The sequence below is a fragment of the Sprattus sprattus genome, assembly GCF_963457725.1.
Source record: "Sprattus sprattus genome assembly, chromosome: 3".
NCBI classification, from domain to species: domain Eukaryota; kingdom Metazoa; phylum Chordata; class Actinopteri; order Clupeiformes; family Clupeidae; genus Sprattus; species Sprattus sprattus.
In genome coordinates, this window is record NC_137922.1 from 41,586,453 (window position 1) to 41,609,378 (window position 22,926).

Consider the following 22,926-nt stretch of genomic DNA (forward strand, 5'->3'; position numbering starts at 1 on the left):
TCGAAGCCTTTGGGGGTGCCCAGTCAGCGATACCGAAAGCGATGACCTTTCCAGAAAGTTCAGCAGAAAACGAAAAAGATCATATATGCCAGTCTGACGCTTCTGATTCGGTGACCTCCATTCGCCTGTTAAACTCACTGTGCTCAGTGCAGCATTGCGCTGTTGTATCATGGACCAGTGCTTGTACTGCTGCCATTATGAATGCATCAACACCACAAGCAGCTGTCATGGTATGTGCCATAACACACTGGCTAGTTTGTTTGTACAGCTTTATGGAGTGTGAGCCTATATTTTTGTTGGCAATAGCAAGGGGAATAGGTGAGGTGATTTACAGAAGACTCGATTTACCTGTAAAAAAACTAAGATGGTGGCTTAAGATATTCTGATTTAACACTCTCTGTTCGTTCAGGAGGCATAATGTGCAGAATAAATGATTAGCGCCTAAACCAAAATTAGCCTACTTACTTTATTTGCCAGAATTAGCCATGAAGTAGAAAGTCTCTTCATTTGAAATGGATCCCTTCAGACTTAATAAACCCCATCCTGTTTCTGCCTAAAATCTTCAGGGGAGGATATTCAAGCAGTCCAGGCCAAAGATTATTGTAGAAATGATATACTCAACTCTCCTGCTTTGAGTTAACTCTGCGAAAGCAGAATGTCAATCTGTCATAACACCTTCCCACATAAATGTGTACAGTGTACAGCGAACGTAGACACACTGAGATGGTCATATTGTTAAATGAAGTTACTAGCAAATAAAATCCTCAGTGCACTCATCTTGCATTGCTGACAGTGCACTAGCTGATTCCTCTTCCTTTACTCCTTTGTCTCTTCTGTCTGTAGTATCAGTTCCCAGAGATGTGATATTGATTTGTTTCCCCAAGCGCCATTTCCATCTGGTGGCGGAGGAACTATTAATATCACATCTGGCTCATTTAAATAAGTCGGTAACCGATAGCGACACAGGTAGAATTGCCTGGACAGAATGGGGAAATGGAACCTGGGATAAGCCTGGACTCTGAAGGCACGGGATTCAGAGGTTCTTTGATGATCGAAACGCATGTTTTTTCTCCCTTCTCTCCTCACACTCCCGGCTCCTTAGGCAGAGATAACGCCCAAAGAAGCTGCTCCAAAGCTCAGTGCTAACCTAGGGAATGGCTCTTCATAGCAGAACAGTGTAGCAGTTGAGTTCAACGCCCTCCCCTCCTCACACTGACACACACACACACACACACACACACACACACACACACACACACACACACACACACACACACACACACACTCTCTCTCCACTGCTCAAACAGAACTGATAGATTTCTCTTTTTCCTTAACCTCTCTTATGACACCTTGAAATTGCTTTTGCCAGTTAGAGTCCCTTTTTGATGAATATTTAAAAGTGTAATGAATCTAATGTTATTTTCAGCGTTTTTTCTTCGTTTTTCAAAATCACAACTGGAGCTGCTGGACAGCTGGATGTGAGAGCCTTGTACTGCTGTCTCATAGTGTCTCAGTTGCCATGTCAGCTGGTTAGAAATGACAGAAAGGGGGGAAAAAGTAAAGAAAGAAAATCTCATCAGATGCAGACTGAGTTTCTTTGAACAGATATGTCAGTCATGAAAACATATTTAATTGAACTCAAGCAAATTAGTCGGGGGGGGGGGGGGGGGGGGGGGGGTCGATGAGTCCAGATGACATCCGTAGCATCAGAGCCCAGGAGACTGAACTGGGGCGATATATCGATTCCGGCTTTTTGACGAATGTTGTAGATTGTACAGCGGTTATTGATTTGAGCATTGCTGTGGCCTTCAGGTATGGGGTGCTGCAAAGCTGTCTGTTGTCCATCATGGATAAGAATTCTTAACAGCTTGTGCACTAAGACCTAAGCTCTCTATCAATGCGACAGACATGGAGAAGCCTTCAGTCACATGTGATCTGTTCACTTAAAGGCACCCAGTGCAACTTTATAGGCTTGAGACTCGAAAAATAAACATTCAATTTCTAGTCTTTTTTACACGTAGTAAGTTTCAATAACTCCATACCATTACATATCGACATTCAAGGAGCAAAGATGAGACGTCGTTGTGTGGTGAGAACTGATAGAAAATCGTACACAACAACAATCGCCGGTGGGGAGAGGCCATTTTTCCATTGACTGGAATCCTGCTTTATTTATTGGTGGCACCAATATATAAAGATTTGGGGGGAAAATGGCGGCAATTGTTGTTGTTTATGATTTTCTATCAGTTCTCACCACACAACGACGTCTCATCTTTGCTCCTTGAATGTCGATATGTAATGGTATGGAGTTATTGAAACTTACTACGTGTAAAAAAGACTAGAAATTGAATGTTTATTTTTAAGCCTCGAAAGTTGCACTGGGTGCCTTTAAACAGGCTAGGTATATATTATGTACTTAGATGCAGTTCATACTGCATGAAACAGCATATAGCATATTCACAATATTTTTTTTTACTTTTTTGTATTTATACATCTTATATAATGCTACGAGTGACTGGCTTTTAGCCTATATGATTTGTATTAACATCACAACATGTTTTCAGACCTTTACTGTGACCTGCCTCTTGAAACAGCCGTTACCATCAGGTGTAGCAGCCTACAGCAGCCTACCGCAGCCTACATTTTTCACAGACAACAGTATAGATTTAACACGTAATGTTCTCCTCTTTGAGCGCTTTATCGGTGGTGCTGTGAAGACTAAGTATCACACACTGGGAGCGGGTTGTTAGAACCTCTCGGCTGATCTCAAGCTGAGCAGTGGTGAGAGAGGCACAAATCACATGTGTACCAAGCCGAAAATGTGACAGATGAAGCTTCCACGCTGCCAGCAGAGTTGTGTAACATGGTGGAGGGGGAGAGAGGCAGATCGCTGGCTGCACCTTTACACAGACTTTTGCACGGCTTCATCCTGACATAAGGAAACATATTCACAGGTATTGTACTGGTTTTGGTGATGAAAAATTATATTTCAGTGAAGTGCACAGAAGGGAAAGATTCAAAAGATATGTGTGCTATTGAGAATTTAGCAATGTTGCAGTGTCATATATTATTGAATATGAACCATAACAAGTGACTCAGAATCATTTATGTTGACCTGATGGAAGCCCAACTGTAGTTTAGTTGACTGAAATATGTGACACAGTCGCCTACCAAGACAGATAGCAGCCTTTAAAAACAAGTTCCACTATTGTAGGTCATGTTTCTCTTGACACACTTTCCCTGTCCAGGTCAGTCATGTTTCCCTGCATAGCTGACAAGCCACTTTCACATAATGGCTTTTGAATCGGAATCCAAGAGGGACAGGTGACCTCCAATGACCTTCTTACAAGGCAAGCTGGCCTAAAAAGCTTTGGCCATTTAAGGTGACCCCCTTTTATCGATAAGGATCTTGTCCTTATATAACAGTCCTTTGAAGTGACATTTTCCCTAATATTTTAATAGGGCATAACTAATGTACTCTAATTTGTTCAAATTTAATTTGACTCTGTGGTTTTACTACACAAGATAAGACCATGGCCTCCCTTTCCATATAGAACAGAACCGAGCTGGAAAGCATTATTTTACTCAAAAGCCGACGTGGGATTTAGTGTGTGAGCATGGTGCTGTTTGTGGTCTGTCAGCCTATTCTATTCTACACCCATCCTGATACAGTATGTCCCATGGTTTGGATGTACAGCATGCATTACAAATGATGGCTGTTGCTGGTGCACTGTACAGTTATTTTAGATTCCTAGGTAATGGGTTTATAATTGCAGGGTGTAGAAAAACAGGACTTGGATATCTTGGCTTTTAAGGCCTTGGTCAGACTTCCAGCCCAAATCCGAATTGTGCCCTATCCAGACTGTATCCCGATTGATTTTCAAATGTCTGGACAGCAAAAAAAAATAAAATAAAATACGTTTTTTTGCAAATCGGAGTCCAACCACATTTGGAGGTGGTTTGAAATGTGATTCCAATCAGATTTCTACAGATGCGTCTCTGTCCGGACGCTCTGACCACTGGAATCGGATGTTTGCATCTCACACAACATCAAATCTAGAGTGACTAACCCTAGAGTGCTGGAATTCATGCTGCAATTTGCACTGCGTCAAAGAGCTTACACTGATTGAAAAGGAAAGCACAAGAGAACTTACATTGGTTGATTCATTGCTTTTATATTTTTTGAGAGGAGTGGAGGAGTGTTGACATGGCAGCATGGAGAACAACAGATACCAAAATAAATGGGCACTTTGGGGGAGGCTTCTGTGCAGGCAAAGCTGGAAGGAACCTATCGTAGTTACCGACGCCTACATTGTTACCACAGCAACCCATGCAGATAGGTAGGTGCTGTCTGGACTCACAAGTCTGATCTGTTCACTTGCGAATAACGGTGCAGACAGTCATCTCAAAACATCTGATTTGAAAAACAAGTCTGATTTGCATGCAGTCTGAACAAAGCCTTATTCGTTCCCATGTTAATTATTTTTATATTACCATCAATTATCTGGTTTACTGGAGTCAGAGTACTCGGTCCAGCTCATAACTGCTTGAGCACAGAGAGAAATTACTGCTGTGCTTACAGCCTATTGTTGCAGAACACTAATATTACCTTGTAATTATACCATTAAGTATAAGTGTGTATCACTCACTATCTGTGTGAGAGCAAATGTACTTGTGTTTTTTGTGCCCTAATCTCAGTCCTAAACCTAACACTTATCCTAGGCCCATATTCACAAAGCATCTTAAGGCTAAAAGTAGCTCCTAACTTGATGTTTTAGAAGAAACGCCCACAGGCAATGGGCATGTCAGAGACCAAGTCAGTCACCAAGACCAACTCCCAAACGAACGGAAAGCGGAAGTTTCTATCATTCCACATTACAGTGTTTTAGAAAGGAGATTACTGAACAAACACTGTCGATTGCGAGGGAATAAATATGGATCTTGTAAGAGGTGTGATACGTCATCAACCACCCGAATGGCAACAACCCACTTAGTGCCGAAATGGAATTCAATGTAATGTTTTATTGTACAAATAAATTGTCCCTTTTACACAAACGTGTCATCGTACAGATACATTTTGAAAACTGTGAAGATAATCTGTCTATGGTTAGTGGATTCCGTTATTATTTAATGTGTAAGGTATAACTTATTTATTTATTTTATTTCATTTAGTTTATTAATGTATTTATTTAATCATTTTTGAGGTAAGCTATGAAGTGCATGCCTACTAACCGGCACAGATATGTCACTCATCATTCAATCTCTGAGGTTGTTAAAAGGAAGCTTGTGCAGACTTGATGTCAGCCATTGCTGACACAGAGTCTTTCTCTATCTTTAGGAGTTGTTGCTTTTGCTTAGTAACAGTTGGTTTCAGCAGCTATGCGAATAGCAACTACACATGAAAACCTCTGCAAAATGAGCCTAGGGTAAATGTCAATGTTGGGTGTGGTGATGTCATTGTGTGGTATATGTGGGGAATATGCTGTTCCTCTGAAACTCACCGTGAGTATTGTGACCCTCTTCTTCATCTATTCAGGGCTGATTAGCAAGGATGCTTCCTTCATTTGTCTGTGGTGAGTGTAGGATACTTCAAGTTCAAGGACATTTTTACCTCATGTGGGTGTACCATTTATCCATCCTTACAGCTTAGTTCATATAATAAGGCCATGCTTGACTGTTTGTGGGTGACCTTAGCATAGAATAGCATAATCACTATTATTAATCAATCAATCAATTAATTAATTAATTAAAGATTGTCATACATCTGAATAAATGGCCAAAGTTCTAATATGCAAGTCACCCACCATGTATAACCACCATATTTCAATTCTGGAAGTCAGTTAGGATCTCTCAAAGTGTAGTGAAGTCATACAATTACAACCCAGTCAGACAACAATTGCATAGAATACTTACTGACAAGTGTCTCAACTTGCATAATAAAACTTTGAATCTGATTGAATCTCAGGCAAACTGCAAGGTGTTGGAATTGTTCTCATTGGATGTCTGCTCATTCATTCAGAAGATTGCCTTTGGTGTCCACTGCTTTAATAATAACTTTGAGCCTTTAGGATGACGAGCATCTGTTTGTTATAATGAGCTCTTATAAAAATGCCTATTCTGTAATTACTGGCGGAAAGCTCTGTGCTAACATAATTAAAAACGTTAAAGGACCCTTAATCTCAGACCAGTTTACATGGTACATTATTCAGATTATTGATCATCACACGGTTGGCTTATTCAACATTGAATTTAGCTCATTCTATTCATGCAGCCAATGACAAGATGAAGCACCATCACCCAAAATGATTTCCAAAGGCCTTTGGTAAGAGCTATGGAGGCAATTATTAAAGAAATTCACCATTGCCTGAAAAGCCTCGCCATAAATGTCAGAGTGAAATATGGATGTTCAGTGCAAAATAGCATCAAGTCATCAGAGACGCGGTCCCATTTGTTTATGATAGAGGTGTACAGAGACATCATTATCTATATCTGTATCTGTTGGATCAACAAAATGGTCTATGTATTTGTATTCAGACAAAAGACCTGAAGTGGGTCTGGTCAGGTTAAATTGGGCGAATGGTGTATTTTCTGACCTAATATTCATCCATTCAATGCATCATATTGATTTAATATTGGCATATCCTTATTTTATGAAAAATATTAGCACATCCTTATACTGTACTTTTCATCTTGAACTAAACTAAGTTTTATGAACTGTCTGAACCCAACTCCCCTCCTCCTTTAGCTGGGGGACATGGGGAAAACTGAAAAATAATGTTTTATAAATCGAAAGATTCTGTTTTGCATGGGAAATAGAAGCGCTTTACAGGAAAGAAAAATATCCTTCAATTAAAGGAAATAATACAATCTATAATCTCAGGTCATGTTTTAGAGGTTGAGTTTACTAATCTGTTTAAACAACAATGGAATACTTTGGTGTTAGAGGATGGCAAGTACATTTTTCATACATACAGAATGTTATACCAGATGTATATTTGTGGAGAAATGAACTTATCTTGAAATACAAGGTAAAACAGTATTTTTTTTTGGAGGAAATTAATGGAAACACATTAAATGCTATAGCTTCTAAGCTTCATTTTGACGGATAGCTTGCGGGGAGTTCAAATAAATCCAGCTGCCACACCAGGCTTTTGTCTTGCTAGCTCCCGCACATGATATCTCCTCCTCCTCCCTGATGTTGAGAGTTTCCCTGAGCGATAGCTGCGAACGGTCAGCTCTCACCCTGCTGCCTGCTGTGCACCGACTTGGTGGGGGTGTCTACAGAATATGGCAATCACTTTTCAATAATATGTAGTCAATGAAACTAGTGCAATCAAAGTCCTATGTTGCCAACAGAATGGGCATTTTTATCTTTTTACCATAAACAATGATGTGAATCAATTTGAACACAATGGCTGATGCACAAACACATCAGTCATAGAGCTGACTAATAACGAGCAACAAAAGAGATGTATTTCCATCACGTTATTTGTGCCTCCCTGAGAAATGTTTTCTGATTTGGGTACATCCTTAAGTAATTAATTAATTAAACCAATCAAAGCCTAAATTAACCTCTGTCTTATTTAGTCTGCTATGAAAAAAACATGACACAAAGGATGTTCTAAGTACACCACAAAGAAGGGGATAGTGTTTTTTTTACAAACTTCTGTTGTTCATGCATATTTACTCCTCCACTGGCTAGATCATTCCCAAATTCCCAGAGTGTTCAAGAATGTGACCCCCAACTGTTCCAACAAAGTATAGAAAACATTTGACTTTGTAACAGATTGATACACCCCCAAAAAAGCACCATCGTTGCCACAGACTGTTCAAAGGCACACTCCTCTCCCTCTCAGTTTTCTTAGCATTGAGGGCTTTTTATTATTATTATACAGTGCAATGTTTTTTTTCTCTCCCTAGAGTTTTCTTGTTTTTCCCTCTCCCTTGCTCTTTTTACTGTGAAAGAGTGTGTCATTGAAACAGTAGGGTTCTTTTCTATACCCCCCCCCCCCCCCCCCCGCTCTATCCCTTCATGGTGGCTAGCACTCAAGGACTCTCTCTTACCTGTTGTTTGCCATACTCTGTCATTCCAAGACTCTTTACAATAACAGTTATTTTACGCACAGCACAATGCTGGCTCTGAAATCTTGCCGTACTGCATGGGACTGGAGTGGAGACAGTATACACTATATTTCATTTCACCTCTGTGCGTTTGAATTAGATTGCTCATTTCTGGACAAATTGGCTTCGGTGGACTGGAAATTAATCTTATAGATTTTCACTGCTGCTTTTCCCTTTCACACCCTGTTTATGATTTAATCAGATGATGATTGTGTGGCGGGCGCTCTAGTGTCAGTTCCAGCTTTATGCCTCTGCGCTCTGAGATGAGATTAGTCTGTGTTCGTTTTCTTGTCAAGCTGTCTTTATTGCACAGATGTCTACACCCTCCATTTTTGTTTGATATGTATGTAGAGGTACAGTCAGGGCGTTACAGCAGAGATACAGAAGTATTTAAACATTTTACATAGGAGTGAATCCCATATACCAGTAAACAAACAAAAACACACACATCCATCAGTCATGATGAACCAGCTCTTTATAGGTCAAGGTGAATGGGTTACACTGTCACACATTAGTTGGTAAATGCTGTTTGATGGATATATGAGAGGTATTGACCTATGGATTTCCTGTCCATTGAAAACATCTCATAATGGCCATCAAGTCACTCAAATGTCCAGTGAACATTCCCTTAAAATAAGTGTGGAAAACTGTGGACATTATGTTAAATATTTAAAGGTAACCTCTTTCTTTTTGCTAAATGTGTTTTGAAAATGGTATTTGACAAGTCCAAGAGGGGCACAGACACACTTGGCGTACAAAGTCATAGATTTTCTTTTTTAAATATTACTGGTAGTTAGCTTAATATTTATAGGACCAGAAATCTTTACAAGTAAGATGTCCGATTAAAATGAAGAAAAAAGGTTTATGCACATGATTATGTCAGTAAAAGAAAGTGTTTTGTAAGAATGAGAGAAACAGATATTTAGATATTTAAAGAGGCGTTTGAGATTGAGATGGCACTTAAAGGTCATGTCCATTGGGTGCGGTGTCGCCGATTTTAAAATGTTAGTTAAGTGCCGTTAGAGCCATACCATTACCTCCTCCGCACCACAGACAACACTCATGGATCTGAAGCGACAAGATTTTCTCATTGTTTGATGCAGCAATTTCAGTTTGTTAACTTTGCTGGCTGACTGTCAATTTGGTTCTCGCTGTGAAATGATCCGCCCTGCAGAGACGCTCCATTTCTTTTAGCTTCTTGCTCCCTGGGTCCTCTGTGTGTCAAGACTCGAAGATGCGATGCAATTTTGACAAATTGAGTTACTCTCGATTAGAGTTCACAGATTATAAGCAAAGACTATTTCTCGCTCTCAGTCAGTCTCACCAGGAAGCGGTGCTAAATTGGCAAACACCAGGAAAAAAGCAATCATTACATACCGAAAAAAAAATGAAAGTTTGCACAAGTAGAGGATTTAAAAATTAGTGTCAATTTTCCAACTCCAGGGAGACAGAACAGCACACAACGCAGTGTCGTCGTGGGGGGAAAACGTTTTTCTGCCTCTTTTGTCTTCCCGCTCCTTTCTTCTCAGTAAAGGCCATCTGAAAACGGGTGGGGGAAATTGCATCTCTCTCTATGACATTCTTGTTCATGAACTTCATTACATGACATTGTGTGCTGGAGTTTCCCCTGGTGGCAAGCCAAGTCAAATGGTAATTTAATTGTCTCTGGAACCCGTTTTCTTTTTAAAAAAAATTTTGTTTCAAAATAATCTGGCAGTCTTTTGAAAGCCCATCCTCTCCTCAAATAACCAGGTCTGTTTGCTTTACCTGCAGCCTAGTGTTTTAGAACTCAACATTGCTGATTGTGGGCTTCCTACATTAATGACTATTGAATAATTAAATCCATCGGCGGAGACGTTTGCTCCCGACGGACTTGATTAGAGTTGAGGGAGGGTGCAGGAAATAATTAAACAAATTTGGGAAAGTGCCTTTCGCCGTGAGCGTTTCGTTCATTCGCCTGAGTATTTCAGGCCTTACATAGCATCCTAAAACATTTTAAGTACCCATCCTCTTTGTCACCACACACACACACACACACACACACACACACACACACACACACACACACACACACACACACACACACACACACACACTCACACACACACACACACACTCACACACACACACACACACACACACACACACACACACACACACACACACACACACACACACACACACATATAGCATCCTAAAACATTTTAAGTGTACTCAGCTTGACAGCATAGCTCTGCGTCGTGAATAAACAGTGTGTGAGATTGAGTCTGTCTTCTGAAATTAAGCCATGGACATTTTTTTGAATTACAACTGCACTTGCTTCCAGTGCGTACACATGCGAAGCCTGAATTCTGCTGCTGTCTATTTGCAACCAAGGACTTCTGCTGGCTGATTGTGTCACTAACTCTCATTTCACATTTATGTATGATTGTTTGGAGTGTTTTATTTCCCCTTTTACATTGACTGTAAAGACACCTGCTTTTCGATGTCATTAACTCCATTGAGAGGAGGTGCCGTTCCTTCACCAGGTCGCAAGGTTTGAGAGGTTTTCAGAGCGGTGCAAATCAACGGTTCCATAGGCATGCACAGGGGTGCTTTTTAGCCTTTTATCATCGGTGGGTTTCATTCGTCGGAGCCTCCCACAGCAGTATTTCTCAGTAATGAGCTTGTCGACAGCAGATGAGCTATGATTCCTGGAATTAAAATGGCATTTTTCACTTTGATCATGCCAGCTTTGCAAGCAGCACTGAAATAATATCTGCCATCTTACATTAAACTAGCGGTCTCTCTCTCTCTTTCTCTGTCTCTCTCTCTCTTCTCTTGTTCTCTGCCTCTTTTATTATTTTTCCCCTCTTTGTGTGTCTCTCGCGTTCTCTCTTTGCCCCTCGAACTGCTTTCCAGGAGGCATCATTTAATTCAAAATAATGAAGATATCTAGTGGCACACTTGTGGTAAACAGCCTCTCTGTAGTGTTGCTCAGAACAAGTTGTGCATTATATTTGAGGAATATTGTAAGTCAGATCATAAACAAGATTTATTTTCTGCTTATTTACTTGTCGGCAATTACTTGTCTGAATTTACATGTCTGCTTGCTCTCTCCAGAGCACAATTTAAAGTCCACATCTGATGTGTATCTTCTGAAAACTACTTGCTCAGGACCACTTGACAAACATTTTCTGTCAGAAACTGCTAGATAAATGGTAGCACAGGCCCTAGTGGCAGCAAACACTATTTTTTCCCCATCCTTGTTGAGTCACTTGTTCCTGGGGCTTCTCTCAAACTCTAGAGAACAAATGTCTCCCATTGGTTGCAGCTGGAGTCACAGCGCCTGAAGTGACTGCTTTGGCTGATCTCCCAACCACAGAAAGAGAGAATATGCACCTCGTAAAAAAACAGATGATGTTACTTTTCCTTATATGGCCAAAGGTTAAACACAAGCCAAGCTTAATCATAATGGTATTTCATTTTAGTTCAAATTTACATTTTTTTTGTGGTTAATTTTGCTCTGAGAGTGCAGGATGTTTTTAGGGCCAATTTGAAGCCCTTATCACTATAAGTATAATTTGTGTGGAACTACAGGCTAATAAAGAAGGGGATGCTGTTTTTCCCTTTCATTACAATTCGCCCCCCCGTCTGCGTATGAACAGCGGATGACATTCAACGGCGGTGTCACCCCCCACCCACTGCAGCGGACACTCATCGTTGATGATGCTGACATTTTGGGAGTGCCAGCTGATACCGGGGCCGATGCTTGGTGCGGTGGGGTGGCATTGCGTGCCAATTTTGTGTCCCAGCCTTCACTCAACAGGTAGAGCCAGATGAGATGGGTGACGGTGGTGGAGTTTAAGCTAATATGCTGTCGCCGCCCGAGAATTAATAAGAAGCGGCAACAAGAAAATAAACAAACATGAAATAGATCACCCTCTCGTAGCGCCACCGGGGTGGATGTTTAATTAATGTGAGTTATTACCGCACCTGAGTGCCTACTGAGGCAAGTGTTGGGGGGGGACTCTTAAGAAGCTAGGGTCCGGACACAAAGGAGGCTAATTAATAACGCTTTTGGCTCAGTAAGCCTGTGTTTGTCTCCGCTCTCTCCTCTCTCTCTCACTCTTTCTCTCGCCACAGTCATCTCTTTTGTTTTGTGTTTTGGGTGCCTCCCTGAAGGCCCTCGCTGTGATATAGCCGGTCGGTGGCTCAGTGGCTCAGTGGCTAAATTAAAATTAGCATTAGGGGGGTGTGTGTGTATGTGTGACTTGTTCCATCACAACAAGAGCCACTTTAACACAAGGGACACTTTTACCACTTGTACTTAGACAAGGGGGGAGCAGTTTTTGACTGTTTACCATCCCCCATTACTACCACCCTACTCCCCACCCCCGACGGACAGCAGAGCAGCAGGCTGCATTAACGCACTGCCGGAGGCATGTCCAACACTGCGCTGGCCTTTCCGACTAAGTGCCAGAGAGAGTGGTGCTGTGGATGCAGATGCAGATGAAATTGATGAATTACTTTCACTTGAAGAAACATCTGAAAACTGTTCTCATTGCTCCCTCTGTTGGGTATACTTTTATAGGTTTACTTGTTGGCATTTGATGTATTGTGGTATCATTTTACGTTTACATGTTGATGCTGGTATGGTTTCCTGAAGCCAGGAAGCCAGTACAATGGTGCAGTAACAACATGATCATTCCACATCTTTATCCACTAAAAGTAATAGAAAAGAAAAATAGTAAATAGAGAGAGAAGCCTTGTGGACGAAACAGACTTGCATGAGTTTATAGACTTTGTGGCTGTGGATCTTGGGTGTTTGCCATAGCCTTGCAGTTGCATGGAGATTTAGTTTTTCATCTCTCATCCCACTTAAAGATTGTCCGGTCCCATTTTTGCTGTTTTCTTATGAAAACATTATGGCTTATGGGCTGTGCGTTTTTAGTTTTTTTTTGTGAGAGATAACAGACAGAAATTAGATTAGATTAGATTCAACTTTATAGTCGTTGTGCAAAGTACAGGTACAAAGCCAATGAAATGCAGAACCCCCCCCCGCCGAATCCTTGGAGAAATATTTACTCTCGGACACAATCTAAATGAAAATCTCAGCTAGCATTGATTGCTGTTAGTTTGGAGACGAGAATGGTGTGGCGGAATGAGAGTGGCCTGTTCTGTCAGCATCCCAGGGACACCTCTCTGGCCCCATCACTTGGCTCCAAACTGCCCTATCTCGCCAGCCCAATTGTGCAGCACCTCAACTCAAACACAGGCTTTGACATCTAGCTGGGCAACATGTGTACTCATGCAGTGGGCTGTGCGAGATCTTCTCCAGGGACTGGGTAGGAAGAGTGGGGCCCTTGTTTGACGGCAACGAGCGCTGGCAGAAATGGTAGAGCATGTGCACCGCTGCACCAAAATGGACGTGCTGCAGAGCGATGGCTAAAGGCGTGGTCAAAGGCACTAAGTGGGAAAAGAAAGGCCGAAGTTAATTAGTGAAAAGTTGGGTTAAAGCCGACCCATAGCGATATTGAGGAATCCCTTTAAACCGAATGCATTAGATGAGATTACAGTGTAAAATGACAATAATGCCATGGGTTCTGGACAGTTTTCGCCAGGGGCACTATCACAAGGAATAAACCATAGTGCTTCGTCTGTTGTTCAAAACAATTAAATTCATTGACACATAATTGTTCCTTGTCACACTTGTTTTAAAATGTCTTAGCCTTTTGTCAGCACTATTTTCTATGGAAATAAAAGTGTTCGGATATAAACCTGGGTTATCTGAGTAGGCTACTTTCAGTACGGTGTGGTGATGCAATGATCTTAAGCTTATGCTGCAACAGTGTATTAGGTTCATCTCGGGTTACTATTCAACATTAATTATATTAAAATTGTATCAGAGACAGAGAAAGAACCCGATGTGCAGAACAGCAGAGCAGCAGGGACCAGTAGCCTACATGAATGGATAATGCATAACATACAAGAGGTTGCAAGCTATGTTGATAACTTGAACACCGGGACCAACCTGAATGCAATCTCTTTCATATTCTGTTGCGGCTAAGAACATTTACATTTTGTGGAAAATGGTTTGGTTTGCATTTCTTCTACTGCCTTAGTCTTATTTGACTACAATATGTTAACAGAAATAACAAGAAATGTTACTATTGTGTATTTACATCATGGGTGACTTTTGTTTACTGCCTGCTGGCATTTAATTCAAATTAGACTTCCTCTTCCCACCCGGATCCAGTTTTTCAAGGGGTTTAACCTTTTACAACAAACATTTTATTCTTTATTAAAAGCCTGCCAGAATATGCGCTTACTAAGAGGAAATATATTAATTACAATAACCTATAACACAGGTTTGCTCCTGCTTCCTTGCCAATCCAGATACAGAAATATGTAGACATAATGCACCATTCTTACAATACAGGGGAACGTGATATTTTTTGCCAGATAGATAAATCAGACTTGGGCAGTGATGGTTTTCGACTGGCGCATTCAAATGTTCCCTATCAGAGAAGAATATGTCGTCACAGCTATAGCCAAAAATCCTCGCCTCGGCAGAACATTTAATTTATCACTAATCTGCCCCGGTGGAATAGGCCACTTCTGCCAGCCATTTTCACCGTCAAAGTGGGGCCCTGGTAGATTGACAGGTCCACGGCTGTATAGGGACCCAGATTAAGCTGTGGATCCCTTAGGCTCATCTGACAGAGAGGGATTAGGTGACGTCCCAGACGGCGACCCATTTTGAAAGGGATGTCTTCATTTTAAATGTTAGGCAGCACTCCGCCCCACATATATTAACATATAACGTCTGGAGACAACAGTGGTGAAATCTGAACTGAGTGTGGGTGGGGACAGTTGACACTAAGGTGGGAACTGATACAGAGTGAATGGCATTTGACCCAACTCAAATAAACCCTTGAAATGCAGAGGTTAGAGGCAGGTGTTGGAGGAAAAGCCAGTAGGTATAGTGTGTAGCCTTGTCAGAGTTCAATAAGTTGTCGAGATGTCTCATCATGTAAGTGTCATATTTGACCCCCCATGTCTACTTGAGTGCAGTGTAAACAACTAACTACATGTGTAATTCCTCTTGTGGACGTTTCTTCTAGAAAGCTATTTCTGATCATGGTGTCTGCAGTCACCCTGTTTTCATGCATAGCAGTTGACATATTCAACATCCATAGAGATGCAACATGGTCGAGAGTTCACGCTTTAAAGATGTGTAATATCTTGTATTGTGTTCTCATGGAGATATGTCTGAAACCAAGACATGGAGTAGAAAGCACAAATTCCATTAGAACTGTTTATTCTACTGTTATTGATGAGTCATGCCTCCGCTAGAGGAAATGACACAGCAAAGCGCCGGCTTAGGCTATACGGCTTCCTGCCCCTAGTCTGTGCCTTGTCCTCTTTCACACTCTGTCATCTTTGAAAAAATGACACAGTCTGCTGGGGATGACATACCACACACACCACCACAGCAGTTCAGCCTAACCTTTTAGCGGTAAAGGGCGACTGTCGCTGAACGGCAGGGTCAGTCTTTAACGGAGCTGGGGCTTCCAGCTGCGACTCCCTCTCACCGAGGGAAACAAGTTTGCCCTCCCCCCATGCTGAGCTGAGAAAGAACGCGGAGCTGACGGCTAAATCAATAGTGGCGGATCAAAGAGGCGCACCTCTGAACGCTCCTGTGGTAATGGCGGGTTAGCATTAGCATGAACGCTAGCGTTAGAGATTGCTACTTCAGAGTCTGCTTTCATCTCGTCTCCTTCTCCTTCTCATGCCTCAGCAGAGATGGCCCTCACCGCAGGTGATTTCTAGTGGCCTGTCCGTGAATCCTCTCACACATTTTCGCTCTGTAGCGTTTGCCCGCTCGCTCTTTAATTAAAGTCAAGGAGACGTGTCTGGGCTTGTCAAAACCCCTCATACTGGTGAAAGACTGCGTTGGAACTTTTAAGTTATTAGCACTTTCAGTTTTTGCTCCGTGTGCTGTTTCAGTGGCAGTCAGCCATGTTGCACTTGCTTCAGCCATGGTAACTGCATCCGAGATCGCATGCTGTGAAGTGCTGATGGAGTCGTATATGGGCTTCAAGTTGTCATACCCAACACCACTTTTCATGTCAAAGCAATTCCTCAGTCCTTCCTCTGATTGATTGTGCTGACTGTTTTTGTCACTCCTCATGGCGTTTCGTGTCATCGGTATCCTTTTCCAGTAAAGAAAATGTATACATAATTGTGTTATATGAATATACAATTTTTGCTAATGACAAACACTAAAATGATGTGGACAATGACAGATCTGTTCTGAGATGAGTGGAAACATTTCACTTTGATTCACAATGGTGTTCTAAATTAATTTCACAATGATTCCCAGTGGCGTTCTAAACTTATTTCACTATTATTCACAATGGTGTTCTAAATTCATTTCACTATGATTCACAATGGTGTTCTATAGGAATTTCACTACGATTCACAATGGTGTTCTAAATTTATTTCACTATGATTCACAATGGTGTTCTAAATTCATTTCACTATGCTTCACAATGGTGTTCTAAACCTTGAGTTTTTACCTCCTACTGTGCAGAGTGGTTAACCAAGTGTATGTATGTTTACGTCTGTGTCTGTGTGTGTTTGTGGAATGGAAAGAAAAAATGTAATTCCACATGCAGTTATTATGTGTGTGTTTGTCTATGCAGTGGAGAATATGTGTCTGTGTACAGAGAGAGGAAGAATTGTGTGTGTGTGTGTGTGTGTGTGTGTGTGTGTGTGTATGAATGGTAAATGTATTCAGTTGGTCACACAGCCTGCACACTCGCCCTGTCTTACCCACTTGCTCTGCCTGCTTGTGTTTTCTAGGGGAAAAACACTGGCCGGCGCGGTCGCAGAGCCACCATGGTAGGAATAGCTATTATATGTCCCGTAGTTGAGTGTCCCTCCTCTCTCTTTCACTCTCTTTCTCTCTCTCTCTTTCTCTCTCTCTCTCTCTCTCTCTCTCTCTCTATCTCTCTGGCCTCTAGCTCTTGTCTGTGTTTGTGGTGGACATGTTCAAGTCTGTGTGTCCATGCCTCGCCCATACAGACTTGTGGTGGTATTTCATCTTTTTTATTTGAATTGTTATTTATTTATTTATTTATTTGTTACTGGTCATCCAAAACCAAACCTTCTTCTCCTACATGGCCTCACGCATTTGTAGCTTGACTTTCCGTTCCTCTGGAGTACCCCTGTGTTTGGCCTCATCTGCTGAGAAGACTTGACTGTATGCTAGGCAGGGATAAAGGCAGCTTTGAATGATGTTACTTCTTATTTATTAGAGAAGACATCAGTTAAAACTGTGCTTATCCTTGTTAGCAACATGAGGATGCTTTCTCCTGAAGTGAAGATCTTCAGCCCTCAGCTCTTGAAGGACAACGTCTGAAATGTCATCAACTGGCTTCAAGAGGCAGGGTGGGGTTTTTTATTTCTGAGAAATGTATCACTCAAAGACTTTGTAACACGGTTAATATGTAAGGGATAATCCAAGACTATGTGTGCACTAAATGATTATCACACCCAATGTGGCGTGAAGTGGCACACCTAGGAGTGGATTATCCCGCTTATACCATGGTCACTCTCCAAGAAACACATGAGACGATTCATAACTATTTTGAATGTTTGAGACTTGTCATTAAAGGTTAATGATGCAACGGTTTCCCATTCCCATGGCAACACTTTTTGAGAAGCTGAAGATTCCATGCTAGTTCCTCTCAAAGCAGGGTTAGAGTTAGTGACGTTTCAACGTTTTGAGAATTGAGTATTTTAGAGAATGGGCTATTTAGTGTTCTGTCAGGCTGCTACGTCAGCACAGTGGTCACAGAGGTTGCTCTGCTTCTATGTGACCGGCACATTGTGACTGCCACCACAGTAACTACTTTAATGCACACCTCCCAACTTATCAGAACTGACCATTCACCAGGACCATGGTTTATTGTACAAATGTATATCCGATAACGCTGGTGTTGGCTGCAAGATAAATGTCAAAGGTACGACGTGACACGTACATGAACCCATTTCTCTGTACATGAGACGTTACAGTAACATAAGAATAGACTATCGATAATAGAGCTTATGTGAGATAAATACAACTGCCTCCAGTAAACAACACAGGGGTCAGTCTGGCGAAGGTATAGGTCAGTGGCAATGTTATTGGTAAATGAGTGGCGTTCACCCTGCTTGGCCCTCTAAGATTGCTCATATAGCATGTCAGAGAACCTCTCAGCTTGTATTTGTCAGTGCATTCAATCGCTAACAGCGTTTGGCTAGAGTATTATATACACATCAGCCTACTTAAACCCCAGTGGTCTTTATTCACTGTCTATAAGTTAGCGAGGGAAACCCTTTGCGGCTCAAGGCCTTGATCGCGGCTTTTTTCTGAACACAAGCCCATTCCTTAGCATTTAGGTCTTAGAGTGTGTGTATGTGTGTGTGTAAATTTAGATAACATCTTCTCCAACATGCCCATGTGTTTCAGCTGGATCAGTTACAACAGCACTGATCAAATACACAGATTCCACTGACCCAAAATGTCAGCCGGGCCCAGGACCACAAATCCTCCCTGTAGTTTTCCTCGTTTTTTTTTTTTTTTCGGCAGATAGCTTCGCCCCTACAAAATAAATGCTAATGCTCTTTGTCAGCTTTTAAATGCCATCCCCCCAGCCCGGTCCATGCCTCCCTGGCTCTGCGGCAGGTTGGTGGAGAAGGGCAAGCCAGCTGCGTGCCCAGTGTCAACACTCCTGATGGGGCAGACCCTGTAGGGACCACTGGGCCTCAATCCACAGTCACACACACACACACACACAGCACACGGGTTTGGTAATTAAATGGCATGGTCCTTTATTTGTTTATTTATTTATTAAGCTCTTAAAGGTGGAAGGGGCAAACAGTAGAGAGGGATGAGGGAAATAATCGAACCAGTGAACAAGGATCTGTGAGGTCTCGGATCAGGCTTAGTTTTCTTTCATTATCTTCCTCTTTTTTTCTCTCTACCACACTTGCTTTCTTTCGTTTTCTCCTCCCTCTCTTTCTTCTTTCTCTTCAATCCTTTCCCCTCTTTGCAGCAGGCAATAGTGGTCCAGCGCTCTGGGCTTTTCATTAAGTCTTGCACCGCCACCCACAGACTGCCTGCCTGCCTTTGCTCGCCCCATCTTGACAGTTTGTTTATTTAATTTGGTAGGGGTGGGGAGAATTTCACACTTGGACATAAAATATGAAGTACCAAATCTCTCTTTCTCTGTCTTTCTTTTTTTTGGTCAATTTGTGTGTTAGCATTTGATTTGATATGGATAAGAATGTTAACGAATCTCAGGACACAGTTTCATGGGCTGCACTGTGGTCTCTGGGGAGACGGTATGTGTGTTGCAGCTATTTCCCGACAACACTTTGAAACCCTGGGGGTGACGTCAGGCAACTCAGGACTGGAGGCTACACAGCTGTTCTCGCAAATGTTCTCTGATGACCTTGTTTGTTTGTTTCCACCATTTTTTTTTCTTCAAGGGATTACAGATTTGGAAGGATGTTGTTTATGGGAGTTTATGGGTAGTTTTCAAAGAAAGTGGAACTTTTTTTTGAAAAATTGTCTTTCATTGGCGCTGCCATGTTGTAATCTTCCACCACGATCTAATAATATGCTTCTGACATGATAGGGTTGTATAGAAAATCAGGGGAAATAATTAATGCTTATATGGAGGGTGCCACCCTGCAGTGTAGAGCATTCAATGCCTCAGCATAATTGGTGAAAATTGCATGTTTTCCTCAATAGCCGTTTAAGTGTTACTCTGTTGCATGAAGAATGGGGATGTTGATTAAACCTTTGGTTAACCTCCTAGTCCTACACTCAAGAACAAACAAACGGCATTATAGTTGAAAAACAAAATACATGGCGGTGAATGTTCCTTTTACTTTTACTTTTACTGAAACAGCTTTGATGATACTCAAATCAGGGGTTTTAGGGTGCATCAGCCGCACACATACTTCTTCACATGTATAGGTATAGATATATATAGATATATAGGTGTTGTTATGGTGGTATTCAAAAATATTAGGTCTTTTTACTAGTCTGTGAATGTTATTGAACTTCCCCTGTTCAATAACATTCATAACGTTCATCAACATTTGATCCCAAACATTTCCATGGGCACCTCTCTGGGGTAATGGAGGAATCTGCCCACAGAATCCTTGATGACATACACCTGCTGTTGCATGTGTGACAGGGGTCCAAATGTTACCACCAGACTTACTTGTTTATTTCAAATATTCGGATATATTCTTACTTGTTGTTGTATTGTTTACTTGTAAATATGCAGGAGAAATGTCAAAATACTGAATCACTGGTGCCATCTGGATATTACTATGCAGACGGGCATGGGTGGTGTTGGCAGGACGCGTCAGGTGTGAAATAGAGCTATGTGCAATCTGTGGATTTGTTGGGCATTGGAGGTTTCTCTGCTGCTTTGGAGCCTCGTTGGAACAAATACCCTCATGCCCACTTCAAAGCTCAGTCGCTGAATAAACATCTGTATGATCTGGGTGGAAAAACAACGACAGCAACAACAACAACAGAGTTGCTCTCAACTTGACACCCTATTCTGTCTGACAACAATCGCAACGAGCAATCAAAATTCCTAGATCCTCAAAACCAATAAATACAAATTTCTTCAAGCGTTTTTCAACGTTTTGATCAGAGGCATCAGAGAACAAATTACAACCATCAGGTTTCCACCTGTATTCACTTAAACCTCTCTTTTTTTCATGTGATAGAAAATCATGAATGTTTTCCTTTAGCTCCAAGCCAGAGAGCAGTAAAACAGGAAAGGAGGAAGGTAGTGTCTGCTATCAGCTTAGTCAATGTGTTGTGTATTTGGTTGTGTATTTGTTTTGCATTATTGTTTTGCCTTCAAATAAAATCCACGCATCCCTGAAATACTTTAGGCAAATATTCACCAAAAGAAATAGCTTTGGGACACAATCAGCAAATCGCCCTGTAGCATCAACAGCGGGACACCAAATCAAACCTCGACCAGTCTTTGGAGGTTTTCAAAACTAAATATTTCTCTCTGCCAACTCACTTCCTCTCATGGTCCTTCCCTCTCTCCCTCCCTCCCTCCCTCCCTCCCACTCCCTGTTTCATCCCCAGCAGATGATTCAGTTAGTGGATGTTTGATTTGCTATGTTAACCTTACAGAGGACAACACAGCACTTTGGTGTGACTTCCTGAGAAAACAAAACCTTGGGCTATGAGAGGAGATTTAGTTAACTGTCTCTCAAAAAGCAGCTAATTGGCCCCCAGATTAAGCCAGGATCATTGAACTGGACGATGCTCCATATTAATTAGAAGCCTGAGCTGAAAGCAAAGAGCCTTGAATCCATCCAGCCTTTTATGGTGGTTAGGTCTAAGCATTAAACGCTTACATTCTCACTGTGTGGTGGCCGCCTAAATTGTCAGGAACTACGCTGCATCATCTCCTAATCTCATTTAGAGTTGAGGGCTTTATGCCTGTGTTAACCATTTGATGAAATTAAGCAATTTCTGTCGCAGTGCAGTGCTAGCTCATCTTTTTCCTGTGTGTTAATGGTGTGTTTGTCTTGGCATATTGAGTTAGCTAATGAATCAACACCATTCTGCAGAAAATCAGAGTGGGGACAAAGTCATTGTTTGGCAGGAATCAAGTAAGGCCTGCAGGCAAATCCCAAATCAAGGATAACCAAATCCAAAGCAAAGTCTAAATGCTTAACCTTACATTTCAATTGCTAATAATTGAATACTGACTCTATATTGTATCCTAAGTCATGCTAATAAAGCAACTTCAATTGAGTGGGTGAGGTGCGTGAGTAGGTGAGGTGTGTGTGGGCGATTGAGTGAATGAGTGAAGTAAGCAAGTTGCTTTTACAGTATGGATATCAGGGTAAGCATACAACTAGCTCAGGATGAAACATTACTTTAAAAAAAAAAATGTAATTGGACAAAAGTGTGTCAGGCATTTGTGTACATTTAGGATGTAGCAGGGGGCAATCTTGCTGTTTACAACAATGCAGTCTTTGAAACTGAATGCACTAGCCTGAGAGCCATTTTCTTGTCTGAGTGCCAATGCCTCTCTCCGCTGTGCACACAACGTCTTCGGTGTTCATAGTAGGATTCACTGAAGTCCCATGTGAACAAAAATATCAGGAAATAGCTGCATACTTTTTTCATAAGATAAATGTTAAATATTTTAACCTTTGAAATATATCAAGTCATGAGAAGTCAAAGAGATGAGGTATCGAGTCATAGGTAATAAGTTCAAAGTTGAGTCGCAATTCATTTGCAATTTTGTCGAGTCGAGTCTGAAGTCATGAAAATTGTGACTCGATTCTGACTCGAGTCCAAGTAATGTGACTCAAGTCCACACGTCTGACGGAAATTCAAACACTCAGATTTGAATCACAAAGCAGGCAAAGTAAAGCAAATTGTGTGAGTAATATTTTATCAATGATGCCTTTAGCCTTAAGCCTTCAACTCACACATTTCTCACCATTTGCATCCGCTTTCCTGAGTCCTTACGCCGCATAACAGATGGAAATGGCACTATAGCCGGTTGCTATAATACATTTTTAAACAGACTCAACAGCAACCCTTTCCAAAAAACCCTTGGCACGCTTGACCAGGCTCGCTTTGAACCCTCCTCCATTTATCACGAGGTCCTCGCGGTGTCATCTTTGCCAGCTCAAAATGGCCACCGTTCATCATCCTTCACCACACAGTGGACTTAATGAAAGGGCCTTGCTGCACTATGTCAAAGC

General features: G+C 41.6%; 1 protein-coding gene across 1 annotated transcript in view; it reads left to right on the forward strand.

The window, feature by feature from the left end:
- LOC308363058 (shisa family member 6) overlaps positions 1–22,926 on the forward strand; it is a gene marked incomplete at both ends in the record, with an annotated part of 51,324 nt that overhangs the window by 19,533 nt on the left and 8,865 nt on the right. Inside the window, one exon of the mRNA XM_080835826.1 lies at positions 16,972–17,010. Coding sequence (XP_080691952.1) covers positions 16,972–17,010 — 39 coding nt within the window. The remainder of the gene's footprint in view (positions 1–16,971; positions 17,011–22,926) is intronic.